Source organism: Pongo abelii, chromosome 5, assembly GCF_028885655.2.
Source record: "Pongo abelii isolate AG06213 chromosome 5, NHGRI_mPonAbe1-v2.0_pri, whole genome shotgun sequence".
In the NCBI taxonomy this organism is placed as follows: Eukaryota; Metazoa; Chordata; class Mammalia; order Primates; family Hominidae; genus Pongo; species Pongo abelii.
Window position 1 is genome coordinate 150,604,651 of NC_071990.2, and position 27,227 is coordinate 150,631,877.

The window sequence follows — 27,227 nt, forward strand, 5'->3', positions numbered from 1 at the left end:
AACCTTCTGGAATTCAGTTCCTGTTTACTATTAATCTTTCAAGATAATATTTGAGACTCCAAATGTCCTATAAATAATGAAATTTTAAAATCAGGGTCTGCAGAGGCCTCAGGAGACCACCATATAAAGCTTTGTAACTGGAACCAAACCCTTGTTTATACATAAAACATACTTGTCACTACTCATCCCATGTTGTCTTTCTCTTTGGATAAAATGACAAAATGTCACATAAAATGTGATTGTGAAGACCGGGAGCAAACACTCAGCCTGCTCCTGTACAGTGACTGATTTAACCAACAACCTGCCCTCGTGGCATGTGTCACTGGGTCTGAGACACTGGAAGCCCACACCCCAATCCCATAGTGGATATACTTAGTAGGCAGAGAAGAAAGTGTTTTATAATGATCACCTGTCAACCTTACTTGAAGGCACAACCTTCTTTAGAAAGTGACTTACTCAGATAGTCAGGACCCCCAGGGTGTGATCTGCCCAGGTCCTGCATCAGCACCCCTGCATACTTGTTAAGAACCCTCACCCAATCATAGTCTCGTGTGTAGCAGCCTCCCCAGATGCTTCTGGTGTAGCTATAGTTGAAATCTACTGTGCTAGACAAATGTCATAGCCTGGAGAAGAGATGGCAGCAACAATGAAGCATTATATTTGCTTGGTAGGAAATCAACCCCTGCTATCAGAAGTGACATTATTCCCCAAAGGAAACATTAACTAGAGGGTCCTTGTGTTTCTGAAAAGGCCAAAGGAGAACTGCTGCTTCTACACCGGCAACGCATTCATTGTCCTTTTTTGCTTATGCTATGACTTCTGCTTCATTTTTAGGCGTATTGTTGTTATTCCTGTCTTGTTTCATTTGCCATAACAAAAGAGCTTGCTTATAGTCCAAATTACAGAACTAGGAGTGTTAGTTTTTGACTTCACCATAAGCCCCCTGAGTCCAGGTGGCCTCTGCCCTGCCCCCCGACCCTTGCCTCAATAACAAATACCTCCTGGTTAACATTTAGTGCTTCAGGTATTGGGAAGATTTGGGGCTGGATGACTCACTTGCTGATCACAGTGAATATCTTTATAACAGGAAACATGATTTGAACTCCCTAAAGTATTTTTTAAATCGTGTAGTATTTTTCAGATTTTTAAATTGTCTAATCTTGGAGAGGTGACTCATGACACCACACCTTGATACACATACAATGATTTTTATAACTCTTTCATCATATCACCTTGCACAGTCTTTACAACAATGCTTTGAACTAGGTAAGGGTGATTATTACCGTTTTTCCAAAGAGAACCCTGGCTTGCCCAATTCCCCCAAATGATAAATGACAGCCAGGCCTGGAGCCCCACTCCTGGACTTTTCTCACTCGCCTTAGTGTCAGTTCAGAGAGCTGGTCTACAAATCAGATTAGGCTGTTTTCCTTCTGCAATCTAAACAAACAAAATAAAACAAAACAAAAGTCCAAAGATTCCTCTTTAACTCTTCCAAAGAATAAGATGATTAAGAGGCATGACGTGACACATCTTTTGAGTTCTACATAAATACGATGTCGGTAAGTTCCATATTTCAAAACTCCTAAATTATTTTAATTGGTTCAGTTTGGTCCTCCTATTAAAAAACCATTCTACTCACCCCTTGATTAGTATTTGTTAGAACCTAACTGCTTGTGCCTGCATTCATTCGTCCACAATACTTAGGCAGGGCCTCTGAATTCAAGGCCCTGGGCTTGGCGTGAAGCACGGATGAAAGTGACAGAGAAGGAGCAGTGAGCAGGGCAGGACACCAGCTGGAAGGACTGGGAAGGCTCTGGATGGGGCTACACCTGGGCTGGTCCTTGAAGGAAACAGGATTTGGACTTACTCAAGTGAAGGTGGGAGGTAGAGGGGGTAAACTGTCAGCATCTTGTTGCTACATTTCAAATATGAATCTCTGATTTTAAATAAATTTTTATATCCATAAAGGGAGCCTGGTGAATGGGCCCTTGAGAGAGCAAAGCTGAACGTGAATGAAAACTTCCTGCTCGTGGGGATTCTTGAAGAGTTGGAAGATGTGCTGCTGTTACTGGAAAGATTTTTACCTCATTACTTCAAGGGTGTGCTCAGTATCTACAAAGACCCAGGTAACTTCATTTGTAAGCAAGCTCTTCTCCATGAGAGGTCTGTGTCCAGGGCTACTCACCTTGAAAAGGCCTCAGGAAATAAAGGAGTGAAATGATCTCTTCTGATGACAAAGGGCAGTTAGTTCCCTGGGCTTGCAAAGGAAAGTTAGAACCAGGAGCTGCAGATGCCAAAATCTTGAGCTTCATGTTCAGACATAAAATCACCATGTTCCAAAGGCTTAATGGCTCCATTTCTCCCTGTGGAAACTGAAATTGGCAACATTCTCCATCAGCCTTGTCTTGAGCATGTTGCTGGAAACTGAAATTGGCAACATTTTCCATCAGCCTTGTCTTGAGCATGTTGTTGGGGTGGGTACAAATGAATCCGTGTGTGCGCACCTGGACTCCATTGATGGAAACATGCGTGAGTACAAAAGAGCCATCCTTGTGATGAATTCTCTCTGGCCCAACTTTCATTTGATAAAAGCACTCTAGTGTATCAAATCCTGACAGTGGAATAGATAGAGCAGCAAATTGAAAATACAATTATGATTTTATGCTAACAAACCGAGTGGTCCCCAAATAGCAGCAAAAAACAGAATGTGGCAAAGCCATTACAAGGGCTGCCTGTGGTATCATTGTAAGTGTAATTACTTTCAGAAATCCATCATTTATTTTTTCATTGTCGTTTTATCCAAAGAGAAAGACAAACAACGTTGTTTGTTTTTTCCTATTCTCCTTAATCTACTGCTGTGACAACAAGCTTTGAATACACATTCAGTGATCTGTTTATTTTTGTTTTGTTGTCCTGAGATGGAAGAAGGCATTCTGCCCTGTAGAAATAAGCAGCAGATAGGCCCGGTGCGGTGGCTCATGCCTGTAATCCCAGCACTTTGGGAGGCCGAGGCAGGTGGATCACCTGACGTCAGGAGTTCGAGACCAGCCTGGCCAACACGGAGAAACCCTGTCTCTACTAAAAATACAACAATTAGCCAGGTGTGTTGGTGGGAGCCTGTAATTCCAGCTACTCAGGAAGCTGAGGCAGGAGAATCGCTTGAACCTGGGAGGTGGAGGTTGCAGTGAGCCAAGATCGCGCCATTGCACTCCAGCCTAGGCGACAAGAGCGAAACTTCGTCTCAAAAAAAAAGAAAGAAAGAAAGAAGGAAGCAGCAGATGAAAAGCTCCCCAAATGCAGTCTGCTGCCTGACATTCCACAGGGTTCCCGAACCCCACCTGCATCACTGGTAGGTCCCAAGGCCCAGGGAAACTGGTCTTTGCCCAGAGAGCCCTGGATCCCGTTGCACAAGGTCAAGGTGCCCCTACCACCATCAGGGACTTGCTGAAGGAAGGTGTATAGTTGGTGGAGGCTGCCTTAGCTTCCCGGCTCTCATTAGAGTTCAAATCCCATTTACCTGAGTGGGGTTGTGAGACTAGGATTTCCTTTGTCTTTTCAACAACAAGCCATTTAAAGAGTTTATAGAATTTTAATGTAATGAGTTTGATGTGACTGATTTTTATTTCTGGAAGACAACATAAACTCCGTTCTTTGTGCAAGGAGAGGTCTTATCCTAAATCACACTCCTTCGAAGAAGAAAGGTTTATGTTAATCATTTTCTCCTTTTGGCTTTATCTTGTTGTATGGTGTGTGTGTGTGTGTGTGTGTGTGTGTGGTGTGGTGTGTGTGTGTGTCTAATACACAGTCTGAGATAAAGGGCAAACTAAATCCTGGTGACACATAAGATGAACACTCTCCATAAAAGATATTATGGCTTCCAACTTTGTTACTGTCTGCTCAGTCATTTGCTCTGAGAGAGATCGGCTGCTATGGATGAAGAGAGGTTCACATAGTGAGGAACTGAGACCTCAGACCAAGAGCCACGTGTGTGAGCCATCTTGGGAGCAGATACTATGACCCCAGTCAAGCTTTCAGATAACTGCAGCCCCAACCAACATGTTAATGGCTGCCTCATGAGAGATCCCAAGCCAGGTCCACCCAACTAAGCTACCCCTGAATTTCTGACCCTCAGAGCCAGTGTGCGAAATAAATGTATGTGTTTTTATTTTATTATTATTGTTTATTTTAATGAGCACTCTCTTGTCCCAGCATTTGGGAGGAGGAGCCAATGTGAGAGTCCTCTTCCAGTTACATCACCATCCATCCTGAGGTCTGGAACACACACCATTCACAGGATGCAAAACCCAGCACAGGGGTTGTGGACCTGAGAACCTAGATGAGGATATTTTTATCTTCATGCTTTTGAATACAGATAAACCACCTATAAAAAGCTTAGCCCAGAGGACCCACTTAGTGGCTCTTGTCGTGGTATATCATATTGACTTCCTATTTTCTCTATTTAAATATGTGTCTTCTCAGAAATTATGGGCCTTTATTCCGTGATCTGAAAGTTCATTAATTCAAGGAGAAAAGATTTCTGAAAACCAAGTTACTATTAACCCTTTTACCTTCAGCCATGATCTTTCCACGTATAAATTAAAGATTATTTTTCCCTCAGAGTTTGGCATAGTAAATATCTCAAAGAGAATAAAGGACATCTGGTTTTCCTGTGTAGTGGGATGAAAGGTTTCCATAAGCCAGGCCACTTGGCCAGTCCACGTGGTACAGCTGGACTAGCGGTTAAAACAGTGAAACGCTTCTATACGACCTTCAGGGTGCACCTGCCAGCCTGGCTGCCTGTCCTTGTTACCCCCGCCTTTTCCAACAGTGACGTAATGAAAGGACTAATTCATGGCACAAGAGGGATCTTCAGGACCCCAGACCAGTGTCATACTCAGCAACTGTTCTGAGTTCAGTTCTTGAGTGGAGCTGGTTGTCAAATACTTTAAATATCACCCTAGCGTAACTCTCTCAGCTGCCACACGTTATATGCCCAATAAAATGAACCTTTGAGTTGTTGCTTCAGTAACTTCTACTGTGTTTTGTGTTCTCTTGGGCATCTTCTTGTGATATGTTTCTATGGTAACATTGAAGACCAAGCTAGTCCACAGTTCCTCTATCCCAACAAGTTTCCGTGTCCCCTGAGGCAGAGGACAAGAGATCAACACACACTCCTGGCCAGCTTCTCAATATATTTTAGCCTCAGGGAAGACTTAGCACCCATATTGTTTTCTCATCACCACAACTGAGTTGGTGTCAAGTAGGTTAAAGAAAGAATAGCTGCAAGTTTCTAGTTACTTCACCATCTCATCGTTGTATTTTTAGTCTAAATTCATGTCTTAGGGCATACCAAAATCGTTACTCTTTCCCTTTATTGAGGAATTTGATAACCGAGTAGATTAGAGAACAGAGAGAAGAAAAGCTAAAATCTAAGATACTGATTTAAGGGATCTAGTTGACCCTTAAGTCATTGTAGATTAACTAACCATCTGAAGAGCTGAATTAAGATGCAAAAACACCACTGGCCATTTTTCTTTGGTGTTTGTCCTGTTATTGAAAAACAAAAAAAAAAAATAGGAGTTTGCTGATTTTTAGTAATTCCTCTCTAGCAATACTAAAAATATGTATACCAGTCTCGTTATAGAAGAAAAAACACTAATAGCAATGACTCTTTGGAGAGCTAGTGAAAATCGTAATGTCTGTTAGTCATATGGGTTGTCACTTATTTTAGATTGAAATGATATTCATTGATTCTTTCAAATCAATACTACTTGTCCCAATAACTCACCATTTAGGCAGGTTAATAACCTTTCTCAGTAACAGCTTAACTGTCTTTTCTTCTGTTCCTTTCTTGTAGAAATATATGCTGACATCAAGTAAATTTGTCTCCTACCAAAAATATTGGAGAAACTTAGCCTTTAGAACTTTTTTTAAACAGTCATTTTATGTTAATATTTGCATTTTATGGAGACAGAATAGAGTATCTCAGAAGCTTAGGATAGTAAGTACTTGAGATGAAATAAAAATTAGAGTTTTAGCAAGATGGATAACCGAGAGAATATGCTTGATATTTCTTCCAGCCAGTGTGCAGCTGCTGATATTAGGACAAGTACTGTGGAGTGGGCATTCAGAAAACACTGCTCAATCCTGACCATGAGTTTGATTTAGGGAGCACCAAGGCCCCAGCAGGCTTTACTGGGTAGGAGCAACCTCAATGCTTGAACATATACATAATTATTACATATGATCACATATGTCATCTTATACATAATTATTTTTTATTGATTAGTCTCTATTATGTTTGTTTATTACTTATCACCTTTTAAAAATGAGAAACTGAGGCTGGGTATAGTGATTTGCACCTGTAATCCTACCATCTTGGGAAGCCAAGGCAGACAGATCACTTGAGGTTAGGAGTTTGAGACTAGCCTGAGCAACATAGCAAAAGCTCGTCTCTACTAAAAATACAAAAAAAAAAGGCCGGGCGCAGTGGCTCACACCTGTAATCCCAGCACTTTGGGAGGCCAAGGCAGGCGGATCACGAGGTCAGGAGTTCAAGACCAGCCTGGCCAACATAGTGAAACCCCATCTCTACTAAAAATACAAAAAATCAACTGGGCATGGTGGCAGGTGCCTGTAATCCCAGCTACTCGGGAGGCTGAGACAGGAGAATTGCTTGAACCTGGGAGGCGGAGGTTGCAGTGAGCAGAGATTGCGCCACTGCACTCCAGCCTAGGTGACAGTGTGAGACTCCATCTAAAAAAAAAAAAAAAAAAAAAAAAAACCGGGCCTGATGGCATGTGCCTGTGGTCCCAGCTACTGGGCAGGCTGAAGTGGGAGGATCACCTGAGCCTTGGGGAGGTCGAGGCTGCAGTGAGCTATGATGATCGCACCCATTGCACTCCAGCCCAGGTGACAGAGCAAGACCTTGTTTCAAAAATAAAATAAAATAAAAATAAAAATGAGAAACTGAAGCCAGCCAGAGAATTTGAGAGAATGATCCATAGTCATCCACAAAAATGTGTAAGTAAGGGGCAAGATTCACATATTTCTGAGCAGTGAATATTAATGTATTTCTGAACACTTTTTCTCAACTCTTAAAGACATGCTGTGAGCCATCAATATTTTTCTAGTCATAATTTTTAGGAGCTAAAATCTCAGTGGTGGTAAGGGCCAAAATAAATAAGCACATGAAAGACAAGGAACATGTGAATATGTGTAATAGGAACAGTCATATGAGCATCCCTCTATAAACCCTTGACTTGGCAAATAACCGAGCTGTTCTGGTTCAATAGCGCCACCTAGCATCCAGACATAGAACTCTATGAACTAATATTAACCTATTACCTTCTCCCTTCCTAGTGACTTGAAAACTCATGTGTCCAATCCTTTTACCTTGTGTTTGAAATACTTTCCATGACTAGCACTACATTAGTATTCATTTTCAACACGTTTCCGTTACAAATGTAAACACTGGAGCCACAGTAGGGAATTTACTAGACTTTTGTGGGCTGCCTTGAGAATACGGTCACCAAGTATTACAAAGGAAAAATATGTAACGAATTCCAAACGAGTGACTTAAATCCTAACTTTGAGAATTTAAGTTCATTTATAAGCTGAGTGCTTTGTTTGAAATATTTATACTTAGTTTTATAAACAATCACAGAGTACACATTTAAATATTATGCTTTTTTTTTTTTACTATGCATGAATGATAAATTAGACCTCCCATTAGAAGGATAGTAGTGTGCTCACTGATTTCATTGACGTTGCAGTTTTCAATTTTGAGGATATTTGCTAGAAAATGATAACAAATAAGTAGAAGAAAACTTTTAAATAGTATGCTACAGAAATAATTCAAATTTTAATCCATCAATAAAAATATCAGCCTGAGTTCTACACTAAATAATAAAAGCTTGGCCTATTTATAATAAAGAACAGTTATTCTTTAAGGAAAGGACATTGAGTTGGGAGTTAGGAGGAACTTCTAGTTCTTTGTCTGCCATGGTTCTGCCCATATGACCCGGAGCAAATCCAGTTTTCAAGTGGATGGTCTTTAAGATCTTATTATTCTAATACCAGTGTATCATGTAGAATGTTTTAAGGCTGCTTGTTCTATCTTTTGTTACTTGGCACAATTATGGGGTGCTTTTACCCCCTCAAAAATATTCTTAGGCAGTCCCCATTGCCTTAGTAATCCTCAAGTTTAGTTGTGGGGGTGGTCTCCACCTCTTGGTGTCCTCTAGGACAGGACGAAATCCTAGCTGGAGAGTTCCTCCTTCAGAATGTGTTCTTCCTTGGAGCTACTGATGCTCAAGTGATCAAGACAGGGGTCCCAACTCCAACTCTCTGGTCACGATTTCCATCCCTCTCTCTTCATACCACACACACACACACACACCTGTGGAGAAGACAGTATGTCATAATGCAGTCAAATGCTCTACCACTGAGTTATCCCCCCATCTTTTTTTTTTTTTTTTTTGAGGCAGAGTTTCACTTTTGTTGTCCAGGCTGGAGTGCAATGGCATGATCTCAGCTCACTGCAACCTCCGCCTCCTGGGTTCAGGCCATTCTCCTGCCTCAGCTTCCCAAGTAGCTGGGATTACAGGCTCCCACTACCATGCCCAGCTAATTTTTGTATTTTTGGTAGAGACGGGATTTCACCATGTTGATCAGGCTGGTCTTGAACTCCTGACCTCAGGTGAGCCACCTGCCTCGGCCTCCCAAAGTGCTGGGATTACTGGTGTGATCCACCATGCCCAGCCCAGTATGTCATAATGATTAGAGCACAGGCTCTGAGATAGACAGCCTGCATGCTAGACCCCCTCCTCCACTTAACTGCATAACCAGAGGCAAGGTATAGCCCCTCTAAGCCTCAGTTTCCCCATCTGGATAAGATGCATAAATAATCTTATCTACTTCATAGGTTCTTGTGAGTCTTGCCTGATCAATCCATGCAGAGTCCTTAGCCCAACCTTGCTATATGATGAATGTTCAGTAATTAGCCTGCCCACCAAGCCCATCACAAGAGACACAGGGCTGTCCCTGAGAGAAACTGGACTTGAGGCTCTCTTTGTAACTTCTAGATGAAAGAAAGAGGAAAAAATTGGAAGGAATGAATGAAGGAAATGATTATCCTTGACCTGTTTCTCCAGTTACAGCTGATACATTACAAGGAAATCTTGTGCCTTTAAGAAATAATATTTCTGTATTACTGACTTGGGCAGAGAGGAACGAACAATTATATTCTAGTCAATAGCCTGTTCCAGAAACAATCACAGGGAATAAGTTAAGTGGAAATATTACTACAGTGACATGCTAAGGGGCTGAAAGAGACACATAATCCAAGTTAATGAGGTTCTTATGCCTGAACTCTTACCAGAAATATCAGGGAGCTAAGACCTTTCACTAAATGAAACCCACTGTTGAGACGTTATTGGGGCCAATTACCCTTAACTTATGCTGAATATTGAATTTTGCTGACTGTTATATACCATGTTGTTTAATAGATATAGAGTGATAAGAGTTTTTTAAGTAAGATTCCTAAGATTCAGCTCTTGAAAAACTGTTTTCCATGTGCAGAATTACATACTTCAGAACACTAAATGAATTAATAACCTTTGTCCAGCAGGTGGCGATGTCTCTCCATTTTCTCAAGAAAGTGCACTAAGTTCCCCAATAGACTGCTCTGCAGACGGGAGTTTACATAACGCTTGAACACAGATGTACAATTATGTCCAATTTGAGGCCTAAAAATGAGATTTTTGGATATGAAAAGGATTCCAAGTCCAATTGATTGCAGTAGTTCAAACTGCACTTTATGAAAGCCAGTGGCGTCTAGGGGAAGAGGCTGGAGTTTTGCAATCAAATAAATTTATGTGAGTTAAAAATATATATATGTATATCTAAATTATATATATAAATTATATGTAATATATAATGTATATATTGTATGCTATATATTATATATAAAATATATACATTTTTGTATACATTATATTATAATATACGATATATATACATTATATAATATATATATTATATAGATACACCACTAACTCTGGCTTTAGTTTTAAAAACTGTCATTTTAGAAAGCCTGAATTAAACAAATTCTCTCTTTCATTTTTAATTTCCATTTTTATCTTCCACTTCTATTGCTTCTGTGCTACAGCAAAACTCAAAAATATTCTGGAACCTCCCAAATATACAATGATGGTTAGGAGGAATTCAGATTAGCTATTTTTAGAAAGCAATTAAGTTGTTTCTAAAAACTCAGTTATCATTGATGAAAACAGGACTCCAATTTGCTATTGGTTCATTTACCATCGATATTCTCTATAAAGATTTTTTTTTCACCAGCCATGTCCCAGGCTCAGATCCTAATAATGTCAGCACTGGATCTTGTGTGTGTGTGTGTGTGTGCACGTGCGTGCGCACGCACCTACCCATGTTCAAACAACTAGACTCCTTATTAATATAGCACTCATACATGATGCAATCATCTTAAGATCACAAAATCAGTAGGTTTCTAAGTCATAATTACTTATATAACAATTTGCAGTTATAAAACACTTTCATATAGATGATCTCATTTGATTCTTACACAAATCCCCTGAAGTTGAGGAAGACAACTTTTTTTTCTCATTTTCTAAACAAGGAAACCAAGGCTCAAAGAGGCTGAACAACTTGCTCACGGTCTCGCCAAGTCCTAAGGGACAGCACTGACATTCAAGCTTCTGTCCCCAGGCCCATCACAAAACATAGATTTGTGATTCCTCTAAAAATCTTCTTTATATTTAATCATTAATTCAGAAGTTAATGAGTACTAAGCATTCATAGTATGTATTGCCATTAATGGCAAGAGCTTAAAAATAAAATCTAGGCTGGACACTGTGGCTTATACCTGTAACCCCAGCACTTTGGGAGGCCAAGGCAGGAAGATCACTTGAGCCTAGGAATTTGAGACCAGCCTGAGCAACAGCAAGATCCTGTTTCTGCCAAAAAAAAAAAATTAAAATTAAATATATAGATTATCTCTGTCCAACGTATCTGTCTGTTCACTAAGAAACATGAGTTTAGGAATCATCATAGATGATTGTTTTTAAAAACTCAATTATCATTGATGAAAACAGGACTTCAATTTGCTATTGGTTAATTTACCATCGATATTCTCTATAAAGATTTTTTTTTTTCACCAGCCACGTCCCTGGCTCAGATCCTAATAATGTCAACACTGGATCTTGTGTGTGTGTTATCTTAACACACACGCAAGATGTGTTATCTTAAGCCAGTGTGTTATCTTAAGCCAGTATGAGGCAATACACACAGAAAAAAATAATTTTGAGAATAGATCTGTTTGACAACACCTGATGTCTTTCTGATGGGGGTTGCGGGGACGTAGGGAATAGCAGTGCAAGGTCTTTAAGATAGTGTCTAAAAATCTAAGCTGGGCCGGGCGTGCTGGCTCACACCTGTAATCTCAACATTTTGTTAAGCCAAGGCAGGTGGATCACAAGGTCAGGAGTTCGAGACCAGCCTAGCCAACATGGTGAAACCCCATCTCTACTAAAAATACAAAAATTAGCCAGGCATGGCAACACATGCCTGTAATCCCAGCTACTCAGGAGGCTGAGGCAGGAGAATTGCTTGAACCTGGAAGGTGGAGGTTGCAGTGAGCTGAGATCGAGCCATTGCACTCCAGCCTGGGTGACAGAGCAAGACTCCATCTCAAAAAAAATCTAAGCTGAAGGCATGTAACTGTTTCAACTGTAGCTATTGGGCAAATAGTTCATTAAAAAAGAACACATAATGTAAACCCCTTTAAATTAACTTCTAAACACTTGTGTTTTTTTTAGTGAACATTTTTCTGAGGGGAACTCTATAACCATAGGCTGATAACATCATTTAGTTTACAGAAACGTCACCAATTCACAAGAATTCAGCCTCTAGGCTTGTTTAATTTACTTTATGAAAGCTTAAATTGCAGCATAATATATGTGTGTTTGGCCTATTTCAACTATTACTATTTGTTTTATTGGAAAAGATAATTACTTCAAGTTATATAATCTTTAAACATGTTTTACTCTTGCTTACTGATTTGTTCTTGCCTTGGGATCATCTCTCCTCCAGGAGAAAGCATTTCCAATTTTATTATGAAAGATTAACAGGAAAATAGAACTTCCTTCACAGACATTGACTTTCTAGGAATAACTTTACAAAAATATTTCTCTTCTCTGAAAACTGATATTTAAATAGGTATAATCTGAAACTACCAGAAAAATTCAACAAACACATCCAGCAAATAAATATCTGAGTGTCTGTGATGTCCCTTTCCTGGGGAAGGGCAGTATAAAGATGAAAACCATGTCTAGCTGGAAAGCTGTCACTAACAGGGCTGGGGCGCATAACCTTGTGGAGACATTTGTGCCGGGCTTTAATGGGTGCGTAGGAGTTTGCCAAGTGGACGTGGAAGGAGGCATTTTAATCAGAAGAAAATAACATGATTGGAAGCGTGGAGGTGAGAAAGCATAGAAGCACCCAGAGTGAGGAGAGCTGGGGCTTGGGCCAGCCCACATCAGCCCCTGCCTGCGGGCCCAGCCTCTTGGAGCCAGGCTCACTCACCCTGCCTTTAAGACGGTCCTACCAGAGGCAGGAGAAGGATCCACAGCCTCAGCTCTCTGTGGCGCAACCTGGCACTGAGTCACTCATACCAATCTCAGCGCCAGTGGCCAAGCCGCTGCTGCCGGAGGACCTGTGTCACCCTCCCCCCATTTCCCTGCCCTCTTCCCATCCTCACCACCACCCAAGCTCCCTGGCTTCCTAACAGCGTGGCAGGGATCCTCCCAGGCCCCCATCCTCCTCCAGCCTGAGTTCTTCCTCCCTGCTGTCTTCCCAGTCTTCCCCGCTAAGATCCCACCACCCTTTAGACCCGGGCTCACACCAGCTCCTGTTGGCCCCCTGTGCCTCGCACTGAATACAGGAGGTCGCACACTGCATCCCCAGACACCAAGTACTGCCCTGCCTGACCACCTATGTTCCCCTGGGCCCACCAGCATGGACTGTCCTTCTGTTACCAGTCACTGCCTGATCCAGGCCTGAGCTGCCTGTGTCCCCCGACACCGTCATCCTCTGTTCTTCCTGGCCTTCTTCACTGGGAGCCATCGGGATCATCCCTCCAAAACAAGTTCTTCCAGCCCCACCTCCCTCCCACCCTGTGCACCCAGGGAAATTCATCTCTTCTGGGTCCCAACCTTGGCCTCGGGAGAGCCCCCGATGCCCCCCTCTGTGTCTACCCCAGTTACTCAGTGTGGTCAGACTTGGGGGTTGTACAGTTTTCTCTCTCATGATTCATTTCCCCAGGGAAAAAGCTGGCTAATAATATCTGGGTGTGCGGGGGAGGTACCAGTGTGTTTCTGTGTTTAGAGGTGAATTTTCTTCTACTTTAGAATTTAATCACTTCTACTTTGAGCAGTTTTTAGCTGAGCTGACAGTAATATGCTCTGCATTGAGTATTTGTAGGGGTGGAATTAGTCACCACAGATTTCAATTTTTGGACTTTCCTGATAACTCCACAAAGCTGGAAGTCTTCTAACGCTTGAGCAAAGATTGGAAACCTGACCCCAGGGGTTGATGGTTGATCTTTATAAAAACGACCTTGTGGTCTTTTTGTTCTTTTATGCTTAAATTGTCAAGGTCCCTGTCCACCCCGGGGATTAATGTGGTGATGTGGAAAGAGCACTAGACAAAGGATTTCAAAACTGTCTTCAGGCCCTTGGCTTGTGGCCTTAGCACTCTGACATTCTTTGCTTATAAAGTGTACCCCCTGCCGGGGCGAAGTACAATCCTTACCCGTTTTGCATGACTCAACATTTTATAATGGAAGCTTCTATTCTTGTCTGGTTAAATCTTTTTCAAATAAGAATATTTCTTGGTCTGTATATTTTTCTTGTCTGAGACATTTTTATCAATACATAATGTCCTAGCTTTTCACATCTTGCAAATGGCACAGAATTGTGAAAGAATACAGCAAAAAGCTAGAAATATACCTGTGCATATAACATTGCTGGGGATTTTTATGTGTGGTTTCTTGTGGGTTCTAGTAAGCACATTCATTTCATTACCTACAAACGCATAGAAAAATCCAACATAATCCCCCACTGATGAAAAGAAGAGAGGGTTGTTTGTCAGGTGGGGTAGTTTCACTTGACTTGAAGGTCTCACCCCGCCCCTCATCTTTACCATACCATGCGCTTCTAGATGCTTCTGCTGCATTGTCAGCCAGACTCTACCAGAACTGTTTTTCAAAACATGTGTTCCTAGGATTTTACCTCCCTGCATTTTTTGCTATATCTATTAAGTAATGCATATATATAATTAAAAATCAAATAGTCCTATAAGATGCATAATGAAAAGCAGCAGTTTCCTATTCCAACCCTTCCAAAGATGAAGTCTGATGTTGCAGAGCCAATCACTTTCAGCGCAGCCAGATGTTTCTTTGGATAATCACCGCGCTATCTGTAACTAGTATGCACAGGCTGCTATTTCTTGATTTACTGGGGTCATGATCTCATTCTCTTATTCCATTACCTTTACTTCTACTTCCTTGCTCCTCTCTATCTTCCTAAGATGGTCATACCCACATTTGAGATGCATGGTCCTGCTGACGTTGCTATGACTATATACATTTTGTTGGCTGCTGATCTGAGTAGTACATCATGATTTTGTTTCATTTCTTGCACAACTTAATTGTTTTTCCTGGAATTATTTATTGCCTTCATTTATTTGCCTAGATTTATTTGTACCTATCAAAAATTTTGTATGTGCCAAAATTTTCATATGTGCCATTAGATCTGCTGCATTCAATATTACTTTTGGTATTATTTAAATATTAATTACCAGATAAGTATGTCAGTTCCATCCCAACCTGCCCTCCCTTCCCCCAGAGGCCCTCTCCTCTTTCCACCCAGAGCTCTTTAAGCTCCATCGCAACCTGCCCTCCCTTCCCCCAGAGACCCTCTCTTCCCCCAGAGGCCCTCCCTTCCCCCAGAGGCCCTCTCCTCTTTCCACCAAGAAAGCTCCTGCTCCTAGTGTATCTGGGCTCATTACTCTAAACACAGCTTTACTGCAGCTTCCCTTTACTATATTTCTCAGTTGGGTTCCAGTTTTCTTAATCTCGGGGATGCTATTTCTTGATTTAATAACTCATTTTACTTCAAGATGTTCCTAAGTTGCCTCCTCATGAAAGGTGCATGGGAGGGAAATTTTTTTTGAGTCATTGAAGGTTTGAAAAGCTCAGTATTCCAGTCTAACTTGATGGCTAGTTTGGTTCTCATATTCATGCTCATTCTCTCTCTCTCTCTCTCCTTGGATTGTCTCTTTATACCTTTTATGAAATTTTACAATATGCCTCGGTATGTGTGCTAAATATTTAGTAGATACTTTCAGGCTTAAAACTCCTGTCTTCTATTTCTGGGAATTCTTAACATTTTGTTTCTTTGATGATTTTACCACCACTATGTTCTGCTTCTTTTCTGGAATGCTTTTAGTGGTCAGATACTTGAACCTCTAGATTCATCCTTTCTATGTGCTTCGCTGTTTTTTCCTCCCTCAATTGCCATCTTTTGAACATTTTTTTCTCTGGAAGAATTCCTCAATTTGTATTCCAGCCACTCTGTTGAATCTTCTCTTTTTCAGCCTTTCTTTCTTCTTTTTATATAACATCTTGTTCTTGTTAGTGGATGGATGCAATATTACCTTAAAGGTCTAAAAATTATAGAGATTGGTTTAAGCGTTTTCATTTATTCCCTGCTTTATCTCTATTTGCTCCGGGTTCCTTTGTACTGTTTTGGTTGGTTTGGGCTCTCTTTTTCAGTCTGAAGGCTTTCCTCTGGTGACATTTGTCTGTCTTTCATTTTAAGAGTGAGGCACTAAAGAGCTAATTGTAGCCGGACATGGTGGCTCACACCTGTAATCCCAGCACTTTGGGAAGCCGAGGTGGGTGGATCACTTGAGCTCAGGAGTTCAAGACCAGCCTGGACAACATAGTGAAACCGGTCTCTACAAAAAAAATACAAAAATTAGCTGGGTGTGGTGGTGTACACTCGTAGTCCCAGCTATTTGAGAGGCTGAGGTGGGAGGATCGCTTGAGCCCCAGAGGCAGATGTTGCAGGGTTGCAGTGAGCCAAGATTGTGCCACTGCGCTTCAGCCTGGGTGACAGAGTAAGACCCCATCTTTAAAAAAGAAAAGAAAAGAAAAGCTATTTGCAAGTGCTGTGCAATGAAGGAGGCTCATTGACCAGTGGACCTCGCTTTAGGATAATCAAATAGCAGTAGAAGTTTTGCTGGAAAAAGATTTGTTAGTGATTGTAGTTTTTTTCTCTCTGGAGTTTGTCCAGTTTTCCCACTGAAAAATTATCCAAACATCTGCTTTGGGGATGGGAGGTGAAGTGTGGTAGGAGAGTGGAGCATGCATGCAACTGGTTGCTGGTGTGGAAACAGGCGCTGAAGGTTCTCACTGAATGCACCAGTCTCCCCAGTGCTGGGATTTTAGCCCATACCTCTCCTTCCCACTCCTCTGGGTTAGCAAATCAGTATGGAGCCTCTGCCCAAACTCTCTGGAGACTGATCCTAAGATTGCCTGCCCCTGGCTGTGGAGGGAACTGGGGTCCCAGCTGCTTCATACCTAGACTGCCAGCCTCACACCCACCTCTCCCGTCGGGGACACCCAGTGGTACTCCATCTCTGACTCTCAGCTGGGTGAGCTGACACTCCCGAGCCATGTCCCTTTTTGTCAGCACTTCAGACTCTTCTCTTCCTCTGCTTTGCCTAATCGGATGCGTGCTTCCTACCGCATTTCATCTTCCAGAAATTGGTGGAGGCCTGCCTTCCACTGATAATCCTTCTCCATCATTTTATCCATCTTTTAATAAAATGCCATCTTTAATAAAATTATCATTCCTTCACTGTCATTTTAGAGAAGTTTTTCAAAGGACAGGCATTGAAGGCATGTAATCAGCCCACAACATTTAACTGGGAATGTTCTAACTACCTGAACTTTGAGATTCTGCTGCCAGTTTTGTGTTTACAGTTCTTAGCTAGATCTGTCACACGTATTTTTTATGCAGTATCTGTGTAGCCATGATGTGAATCAGACTACTGTAGCACTGCCTTCAGCATCTGTGTCTTGGGATTATAGTACTGGTAAAATTTCAAAAGCAAAACTAACAAAAACAAGATCCTTTAACGGTAATTGATTAATTAATCCCTTTTGGGTTTTTACTGGATGACATTACCATGATGAAGCTCCAAACTTAATACTATGATTTTAAAATTACCTAGAAGACAAATCAGGGCTGTATTGGAGTTTTCTTGTGGGAGGAAATGTAAATAATAAGAACTGATTAAAAAGACACTCCTGTGATCAGAGGCAGAGCGTATGACCATTTAAAGGTATCATCATTCCACATAACCTGGTGGAAAAGGGCATCTTCGTTTCCTGTGCTGTTAGGTGTCACTTTGGGGGAAACGTGTTCCCCAGGTTATGCACAGATGGCAGCACAGGCATGGAGTGAAGGCCTCGGGGGGTGAGCACAGCCAGTCTGCTCACGGACAGAAGGAAAAGCAGCCATCGTGAATGCTCCTCTGCCGCAGCTGCTTCAGTAGCAGGAGCAGCAGCTCATATAACAAATGTTTCATGACGAATGCAAACAAAAGCCAGCTCCAAAATTCCAGCCATGTTATGTCCAAGCCAGTTCAAAATCATATAACCACTCCATTTGAGTTTTTTCTCCTCTCTAAATACATTCCATATGAGCCGTGGTGTCAGGGTTGCTGGGATCGCCTGCGTTCACTCAGAAAACTGTTGTTAACGCCCAGACTGAAGGGAAAGTCAATCAGTGGGAAAACAAACTCAAAGAAAACACGGAGGCCCAGGTGTGGGGGAAGGAGTTTTCCCCAGCCAGGCAGGACCCCTGGAATGAGGCTGGAGGCTGGGGAACACTCTTCCAGCACAGAAGGAAGAGTGTTCTTGCCTGGGAGCAGGAATGTGTTCAGTGGGGCCCCTGTGCCTGCGGAGGCCTGGCCACAGCCAAGCACCGCGACTCAAAGTGTGGTCCACGGACCGGTGCCAGTCCGCAAGCTGCTTGCTACCAGCCCGTGACAAGATAAGGGCAGAAATTAAGAAGCAGCATTTGGAAGCTTTGATGGGAATTTTACGTGGCTGTGGTCATTTTTCTGACAATTTATTTTTATCGTCGTTTACAAAAGTGTCAATCTGAAATGGATTAGGTAGGGAAAACAATCTGAGGTTATTGGAGAAGCACCGCCATAGATTTTCCTCCCAGTGTGGGCTGCCTGGGTCAGCAAGGTAGAAGGCCATCCAGTGGGCAAGACTACTCCTAAGGCATCTGGGGCCTCCGAGGCACCATGATTCTTCCATAGGGTTTGGCCTTCTTGGCTTCAAAGCTCAAACATGTGCTGCCCCATAGCAATGGCCAGACGCCCAAACCTAAAGAGAGAGAAACTCTGTCTTCCTAAAACTGGTTCCTTTTTGACCCAAAACCTTTAAAAGTGGCAATTTGCATTTGGATAGCACTTTTACAGTTAGCAAAGTACCTTAGACTTACATTGGTTCACTTGTTCACATCTCTGTTAGGTAGTGTTGTGAATCCCCTAACGTTACCCAAGAATTGAGACCCCTTCCCCTGCAAAATATGTTGAAGTCCTAATCCCTATATCTGTGAATGAGACCTTATTTGGAAGTAGGGACTTTGCAGATGTAATCAAGTTAAGATGAGGTCATACTAGATTAGGGTGGACCCTAAATCCAATGACTTGTGCCCCTAAAAGGAGAGAGAGACTGAGGCTCAAGGATGAAGGCCAGTGAAAATGGAGGCAGAGACTGGAGTGATGCTGTCACAAGCCAGGGAGCACCAAGAATTTCCAGCTGCCCCTGGAAACTAGAAGAGGAGGAAGGATTCTCCCCTCGAGGGAAACACAACTCTTCCAACCCATCAATTCTAGTTTTCAGAACTATGAGAGAATAAACTTCTGTTGTCTTAAGCTACCTGGTTTGTGGCAACTTGTTATCATAGGAAACTAATGCAGTTAGAAGTCCTCTTCCTCCCCATTTCCAGGGGAAGACCTGGAGGGTCTGTGATAGTAAGATCTGCTCACGTTCAAAGCAGCTACGAGGAGCAAATCCTGGATTAGGACAAAAAGCCTTCAAAGATGAACATTGTCCTCTGAACTGCCTTTCTTTGTTGTAGAAAGGAATTAGGGGGAAAAAAAGATGTCTAATATTTGGGGAAAGCTTTATAAGTGATTTTACAGTGATGCAATGAAATATAGTGAGGTGGTTGGAGTTTTAGTTTGAAGAATGTTAATACATTGGAAAATAGAAAAACAATGAAAAATCTGACACAATATTATATTTATATTATACAATATTTTTATATATTTGTTGTATACACACACACACACACAATATGCTTAGCAGAACAAACTAGAAGGAAAAATACCAAGAGAATTGCAGTTGTTAGTTGTGGTGGTTTCTGCATGGTTTTAGTTTCTCCTGTAGACTTTCCTGTGTTCTCTGCCTTTCCTGTAACACACGTGCGTTACAGAGAGCCACATGTATTAGGGACCATCCGCGTCCAGACACTATGCGCTGTGATATATATACATATTTCTTTTTCTTTTCTTTTTTTTTTTTTTTTTTTTTTTTGTTGAGATGGAGTTTCATTCTAGTTGCCCAGGCTGGAGTGCACTGACGTGATCTCGGCTCACCGCAACCTTCGCCTCCCAGGTTCAAGAGATTCTCCTGCCTCAGCCTCCTGAGTAACTGGGATTACAGGCATGCACCACCATGCCCAGCTAATTTTCTGTTTTTAATAGAGATGGGGTTTCTCCATGTTGGTCAGGCTGGTCTCAAACTCCCGAACTTAGGTGATCCACCCGCCTCGGCCTCCCAAAGTGCTGGGATGATACATGTGTATTTCTAATAGTCACAGCGGCATGGCAAGTTAGATATTAGCATTGCTATTCTACAAAGGACAAAACACAGCCAGACAGTCTAAGGACCATACTCAGGGTCTCACAGCTGGTGCAAGGCAGAGCCTGTCTGGCTCCAAACCCTGTGGGCTTCCCACCATGCTTTGTAGCTTTTTCTATTTTTGTGATCAAACAAAAAAAAAAAAAAAAAAGAGGACAGTGAGAAGGGCCACAACTGAGCAGCGAGGAAACAAGAGGAAACTGTCGCTATGGCCCCTTAAGGGAGGGCTTGCTTGTGCTCTGTCCTCTGTCATTTGCACGAAGTAGAGGAGTCCTCTTTTTTTGGCAGTTAACTCCACAGAGGCTTCTTGAAGACAGGGGCCATAACTCGTCACTTCCTGAGACCCACAGCACCTGCCGCAAAATACTATCCATCAAAAGTAATGACTGGCTCTCCTTCTCCCGTCCTTCTCTCCTTTCTGACCTCCTGCCTGGCAGAGTTTTCAGAACAGCATGTAAAACATGGTTACTCACCGAACGTGTCTGGGACAAATACCTGGACATGCCTACCTGGGTGACTGGGTGGCCTGTTCCTCCACCACCCCCAGATCTGAAGGCTGGTTAGGAATAAAGATAAAAATTGGCACTGTTCTCTTTTTCATACAGCCCTGAGCTCTTCTAACTCAAACAACTCAAACCTTGGCGGTAACAAAGTTAAGTATTTAATAGCTTTTTAAATAAAGTACTGAAACTAGTTTGATTCCATTTGTATATCACAGTGTCACCCTAGCATTTTAATTTTCACTTGTCTCATTCTTTCTTTCCAGTATTTTGATCTGATTTTTACCTATATTATTTGTATTTTTTCCTGCAAAATGTCTGTAGATACTAGCAGGTAAGCATTGTAAAAATAAAATTGTAGGCTGGGCGCAGTGACTCACCCCTGTAATCTCAACAGTTTGGGAGGCCGGGCGGGCGGATCACGAGGGCAGGAGTTCAAGACCAGCCTGGCCAACATGGTGAAACCCTGTCTCTACTAAAAATACAAAAATGAGCCGGGCATGGTGGCGCATGCCTGTAATCCCAGCTACTCGGGAGGCTGAGGCAGGAGAATCGCTTGAACCCGGGAGGCGGAGGTTGCAGTGAGCCAAGACCATGCCATTGTACTCCAGCTTGGGCAACAAAAGCGAAACTCATTCTCAAAAAATTAATTAACTAATTAACTAAAATAAAATTGTATTTTGTATGTAGTCAGTCAGTGAAAGACCTGCAATTCAGTGCATTCTCCAGCATGTGGTCCCCTTAAGCACAGGTGCCAACAAACTAAACTCCACGGCATGGCTTTGTAAGGGCTCAGAAACATCCAGGTAAAGACTCCCAAGGCCTCTCCTTACTGGTTTCTGTTTCCATGATCTGAATGCATTTTCTCAGCCATCTTTACTAAGTTGTCATAGTAGAGACAGACACTCTTTGCCCCAGTGAATGGATTGCGTGACATCCTCCTCCTTGCTCTGAGATACAGCCTGTGCATCCCCATAAGACCCTGGGTGGACCTCTGTTATACAGAAACATTCCCCTTTTAAATAAAACCTAAAGAAAGTCCATGTTTCCCAGGTCGGCCTTGAAAAGGAAATTTCCTAAGGGAGAGGCAGGTGGGCCATTTATTTAACAAACACTAGTGATGGTGCACTTATTGTGGGCCAGACAGCATCATGAGGGCTTTATGGATATTGATGCATCTAATAGTCCTGATCGCTGTGCTGACTTCCTCCTTGCCTGGGACCTCTTGCTAGCCACTGCTGGTCCCCTGTGATCCACTCCAGGAGGAGTTGGAACCTGCTGGCTCACTAGTGGGCAAAGAACACCTCCTCTTGGACCTCCAGCCCAGCAAGCTATCACTGCAACATCCTGCAGGAGAGCAGAGGGCAAAGGCATGAGACAGGAGCACAAATGCAGTGTGGCCAGTAAGTCTGACTGGCCTGTCGAGGTTCGTAGCCAAGGAAGAGACCTGGAGCTGGGACGTTCTACCTTTTGTCCCCTTGTCCATGCCCCTTGCTCTTCTGGAGGGAACCCCTCTCCTCCAGGGTAGCCCCTGCACACCAGGCCTTCAGTTTAGTCATGGAGAGCCTTTCCACAGTGACACAGAGTGTTGGTGACAGTCTCTGGTCATGGTGAAATGCGCCGCTGTTCAGGTGCCTCTTCATCGCTTGTTCTCTCCCCCAACTGGAGACCATGACCAGAACAGACCCTCCTCTGAGCAAAGAGAGTTTCTCTTCTGCATCCTCCTACTCCATCTTCCTGGACAGATTCCCCCACTTCATGCCTGCCTCCAGGCCTCCATTCCCACACCCTAGACCACCCTCTCCATGCTGACCACCCTTGGCACCAGAACCGTCCTCTCCTAAAACTCGACTGTCCTGTGGCCCACTCCCCGAGGACCCTAATAGATCATTCTAGAACAAAGATCTAGAATGATCTAGAATACAATATATTGACAGCTGACAATGACACAATTTGTCCTTCCCAGGGGAATTTCTAATAATGAGAATAGTGATCATAGAAATACTAGAACAGTACTTTGCACGTAGTGGGTATACAGTAAAAATGTATTGAATTAATACTGAATGCATGTACTGTGATAAACATTTTATGTGGGCTACCTAATGTGATTATCAGAATAATCCAATGACTTAGGCACTTTTATTACAGATGAGGAGACTGCAGTTTGTGTATGACGTCACTATTTAATGGGGCGGCTCCTTAGAAAAAAAAATCATTTTAGGCACTTTTTACTATACATGTACTGATAATTATTTTAAAGAGCTTTTTTTAGTAGGAAATATGTTATTTTATTCATCTAAATTTGCTGCACTAAAAATACAGGTGGTGTGATGTGAACTGTTGGCCATTTAAGCAGGTTCATTATCTCACATCTTTGGCCCTTCCTGCCGTTCCTCTCATTAGCAATGTGGGCAGAGGGTTAAAGCTTGGCTGCCGTGGGGTATGGTGAGAAACCCTGTTCGTGGGTAGCTTACCCTGGTCCACACTGCACCAGGACCCGGACCCAGGCATAGCACTGTGCCACCCTGCCACCCGTGGTCTAGCAGGGCCCTGAGGTAGGGCACTCCACTTCAAAGGAAGGAGTCATTCATGGTGGATATCCAGGCGTGGCCTGTGCTACTGAGAGTGAGGGCTTTTTGCAAAAGAGCGGATTTTCAGTAGTACTTTTCCTCCTCCCAACAAACTATGCCATTCCTACAACACTAAGTGCGGTCCACAGCAGAAGTTCTTAACCTGAAGTCCACCACATGGTTTTCAGGGAATTTTTTTTTGATTTGATATATATTTTTTCCTAAATGTGAGATGGGGTCTCACTGTGTTGCCCAGGCTTGTCTCAAACTCCTGGACTCACGTGATCCTCTTTCCTTGGTCTCCCAAAGTGCTAGGATTATAGACATGAGCCACCACGCCTGGCCTTTCAGGGAATCTTTCAGCTGCTCCATCACCATCCTTTTCTTTCTCTCTCTCTCTTTCTTTCTTTTCTTTCTCTTCTTTCTTTTCATTCTTTCTTTCTTTTTTGTGGAGACAGGGTCTCACTCTGTTACCCAGGCTAGAGTGTGGTGGCATGATCTCGGCTCACTGCAGCCTCGACCTCTTGGGACCAAATTCGGTCCTCCTGCCTCAGCCTCCCAAGTAGCTAGGACCACAGGTTTATGCCACCATACCCACTTATTTTGTTTATTTTTTATAGAGGTAAGGTCTCACTGTGTTGCCCAGGCTGATCTCAAACTCTTGGGTTCAAGAAATCCGCCCACCTTGACCTCCCAAAGTGTTAGCATAACAGGTGTGAACCACCACACCTGGCTGCCATCCAGTTTATCAGAAAAAATTTTCATATTCCTGCTTTTTTTCTGGGAAGCAAAGAATTTTCAGATTTTCACAGGTGTCCGCATCCCCTAGAACAGTGAGCATTCCAGTCTATGGGGAAGGCCAGTGCTGTGGCCTCCTTTTCCGAGGGCTGGCCCCTGCGAGCCTTACCACGGGAGAGGAAGCACTCTGGTGGGAGCCTCGATGTGGACAGGCGTCATCTGACGGAGAGCCACCAGGAGGAGCCACTGGCTGCTCTCAGTCAGGAGAGCTGGCCTGAGGCCCCGAGGCCGGCCATCTTGTTCAGAGCCAGGATGTGCCGCTGGCACTCCAAATGGTGACCAAGCCTTTTGTTTATGCAGGTTGACTTCTGGCTCTTCCATGCTTCTATATTTCCACATTATAACATAGGATATTGTTTGCCTAAGTATAATAGGGCATGTGCGTTGGTTCCTGGCATCGGCCATGGAAGATTAGCTTACTTTCACCAACTCAGAATCAGTCCCAGTGGCTATCACAAAAGACCACACAACCCCCAGAGTGTCTATAAGTAGATACGAAACCACATGTGTTATTAGTCTTGATCTTAGACCATATTATTATTAGCTTTGCTTTGGTTGAAAGTGGGCCCCATCATATTGTTAAAATAGAGTTTCACAGCCTTTAAGTGACTAGGGTACATCACTTTTAAGATGTTTTTCCAAAAGAAAATGTTAAATCCCAAATACATTTTTGGCTGAATGGTTGGTTTAATGGTTCAGAGTCAAAAACTGTAACTTAATTCCTCGTAAAACTTGAATCAATTTCATGAGGGTTTTGCTAAACATTTCCCTCTGTTCAGCCTGAGACTTCTACCAGTTCTTAAATCTCAAGCAATATTAACATATTCTTTTAAAATGTCAATGTTTTTTCATTTCAAAAAAAAAACTCTTGTGACATACAGTAGCTTATTTGTGGCCTCCATTATGGTATTGTGGTTAAAGTTTCCCACTTCCCCTCACTCTCTTTTTCCCTAGTATCAGTGAGGAAACACAATGTCAAATGACAGTCTGAACAACTGGATCTGTACTGCTGCCTTCAACCTCAAATGTAGTTCCCTGCATTTCTACATTTTGCTTTTGAGGGGGATGAGGGTCGGTGGGAATGTTATTCAGATATCAGCATCTGTAGGCTGAACTTAATATGAAGTGTGACTGGTGCCCGCTCTGCCTCATTCGGCCATGGAGTTTATTGGGGAAATGGCGTCTGCTGCATGCCTGTGGCTCCAGCTTAATACCACCAGAGACAAGAATGCTGGGCCCAGCTGAAAGGCGGTAACCCATCTGGAGAGCTTCTAAAAAGGATCCAAGTTTGCTTAATAATGTGCTCAGTAGTCTAATGTTTTGGGCACAAATAGCGAAAAGCTGTTCCAATAACACGTGCTTTGGATATCAGATTAATCTGGGGCAGGAAACACTTGCAAAGTGGAATCCACCCAAGAGAAAAAGGCCAATATGCCAGCATCAAAGGCTTAATGTTTTGTTTTGTTTTACAAAGTGAGCACATAGTGAGCACACGTTGCTGAAACAATCAATGTCTCAACTGTGTGCCAAATTCTGTAAGTTGATAAGTATCATTTTTTTTTATTAGGGGTGTAACTAATCGAGCACTGCATCTAGTCCTATTTTCAGATTCAGAGAGATTTAGGCGTTCTGAAGTTAAGTCCCAGGGCAGGATCTTTACACAAAGTGTGGATGTGTGGACAGGCTTTCCTGGCTATAAGCGGTAGCATTAGCTATCTGGGGCTCAGAAGCCTGTGCATTTGAAATTTGTCATTTTTTGTGAAACTGGGTTGTTATTTTGAGAGTTGCTCCTGTGTTCCTTATTTTTCCATGAGTTCCCCTTCATGGTATACTAAACTTCATTTTTACTTAAGATGCAACGCTACATAGAAATAAGGAAAAGGGATTTATTTGGTCCACACAATCAATTTATTGTATTAGGTTGGTGCAAAAGTAATTGCGGTTTTTGTCATGAAATTAAGGGCAAACATATTTTTGAGCCCCGATGATGCGCCCAACCCTGCTAGTCACATGAAGAACAGAGAGGAGACGGATGGCGCTCACCAGGAAGTGTGTGTGAGTACCCTGAGGATCCCTAGGCACAGGCTTAGTAACAATTCTCTTGTCCACCTCGGGGAGGTGACTGGAAGGTGCCAGGAAACCCCAGATGATTCTAGTTCACTATTGCCTTCTCATATATGGAACATCTCTCTCCTGTAGTTGAAAGACTGAGCTTAAAGCCAGCAAAAATCTCTGAGAAGGAGAGGTGGGGTTTTGAGAGCAAGGCAACCCCCTTCTAGTTCTCCGTTTTCTTTAAACATCTATGCACGATTTTGTGTTTTATTTATTTAAAGGGATGCAGATTACTCCACAGTGCCACAATGTTGCCAGTCACCCAAGTTTGGAAGCTTGAAGTCCTTTCAATTATACCTTAAAAAAAGCCATCTCCCAGAATATCTGCTTAGAAATGTTCTAGATATTTTCACAGCTCACCATAGAGCTGGGAAACCATCACAGAAGCCAGATTGCTGAATGCCAGGCACGTGACTGTCAACAACTATTGTTTTCTGCAGGCAACAGTCAAGGAGTATTCAATGGAAAATTGGAAAGAGATTTTCCCTTCAAATCCATACACAGCTTTAATGCACTTAGAACATACCTGTGCCTGGAGTATATCATGCATCCCTGTTTATGGAGCCTAGAGTCTTATTTGGTGAACAAAATATAAGCAAGAATGGCTTCAGCTCTATCCTGGAAGTTTAACAAAAGCAAGCTCAGAGGCTTCTTTCTGTTGGGAATGTGCAGGTCACACACAATTAGTGTTATAAGTTGGTCCCAAAACCAGTCTACTGGCCAGGGGTAGGGCCACCACTGCCTGTTAGCAGGCCAAGGAGTTGGCTGATCTTTGGGATCCTGTTTCACTTCAGCTTGTTCTTGATCATCTACTAGGAAGCTAAAAGCTGCTCTTTAACAAGAAGACATCTTCTATTTGTGAAGTTTTCTCCTCCTTTCCTGAGATGTGAAAATGGTATAATACATAGGTCAGTCATGGTCTTTGCAGTCAGTAGACATGGGTTTGAATCCCAGCTCTAATTCTTACCAGCTGTTTAACTGTGGGCAAGCTCCTTAACCTCTCTGAATGTCTGTTTCTTCATCTGAAAGCAGAGAATGGTGACCTCACAAAGCTGTTTTGAGGATTAATGGAGATAACGTGCTCGTGCACTGATGTACAGTTTCCAAGGCACTTTTCTAATCATCTCATTTGATTCTTCTGTTTCCGTCTGCAATAGGGCAGGGTTTTCAAGTGCTCAACTTAGTCAAGTTTTTGAG

The 27,227-nt window shown here is 42.6% G+C and overlaps 1 protein-coding gene across 1 annotated transcript in view; it reads left to right on the plus strand.

Moving 5' to 3' along the window:
- UST (uronyl 2-sulfotransferase) overlaps positions 1-27,227 on the plus strand; it is a 329,509-nt gene that overhangs the window by 272,184 nt on the left and 30,098 nt on the right. The window contains exon 7 of the mRNA XM_024248956.3: positions 1,969-2,126. Coding sequence (XP_024104724.1) covers positions 1,969-2,126 — 158 coding nt within the window. The remainder of the gene's footprint in view (positions 1-1,968; positions 2,127-27,227) is intronic.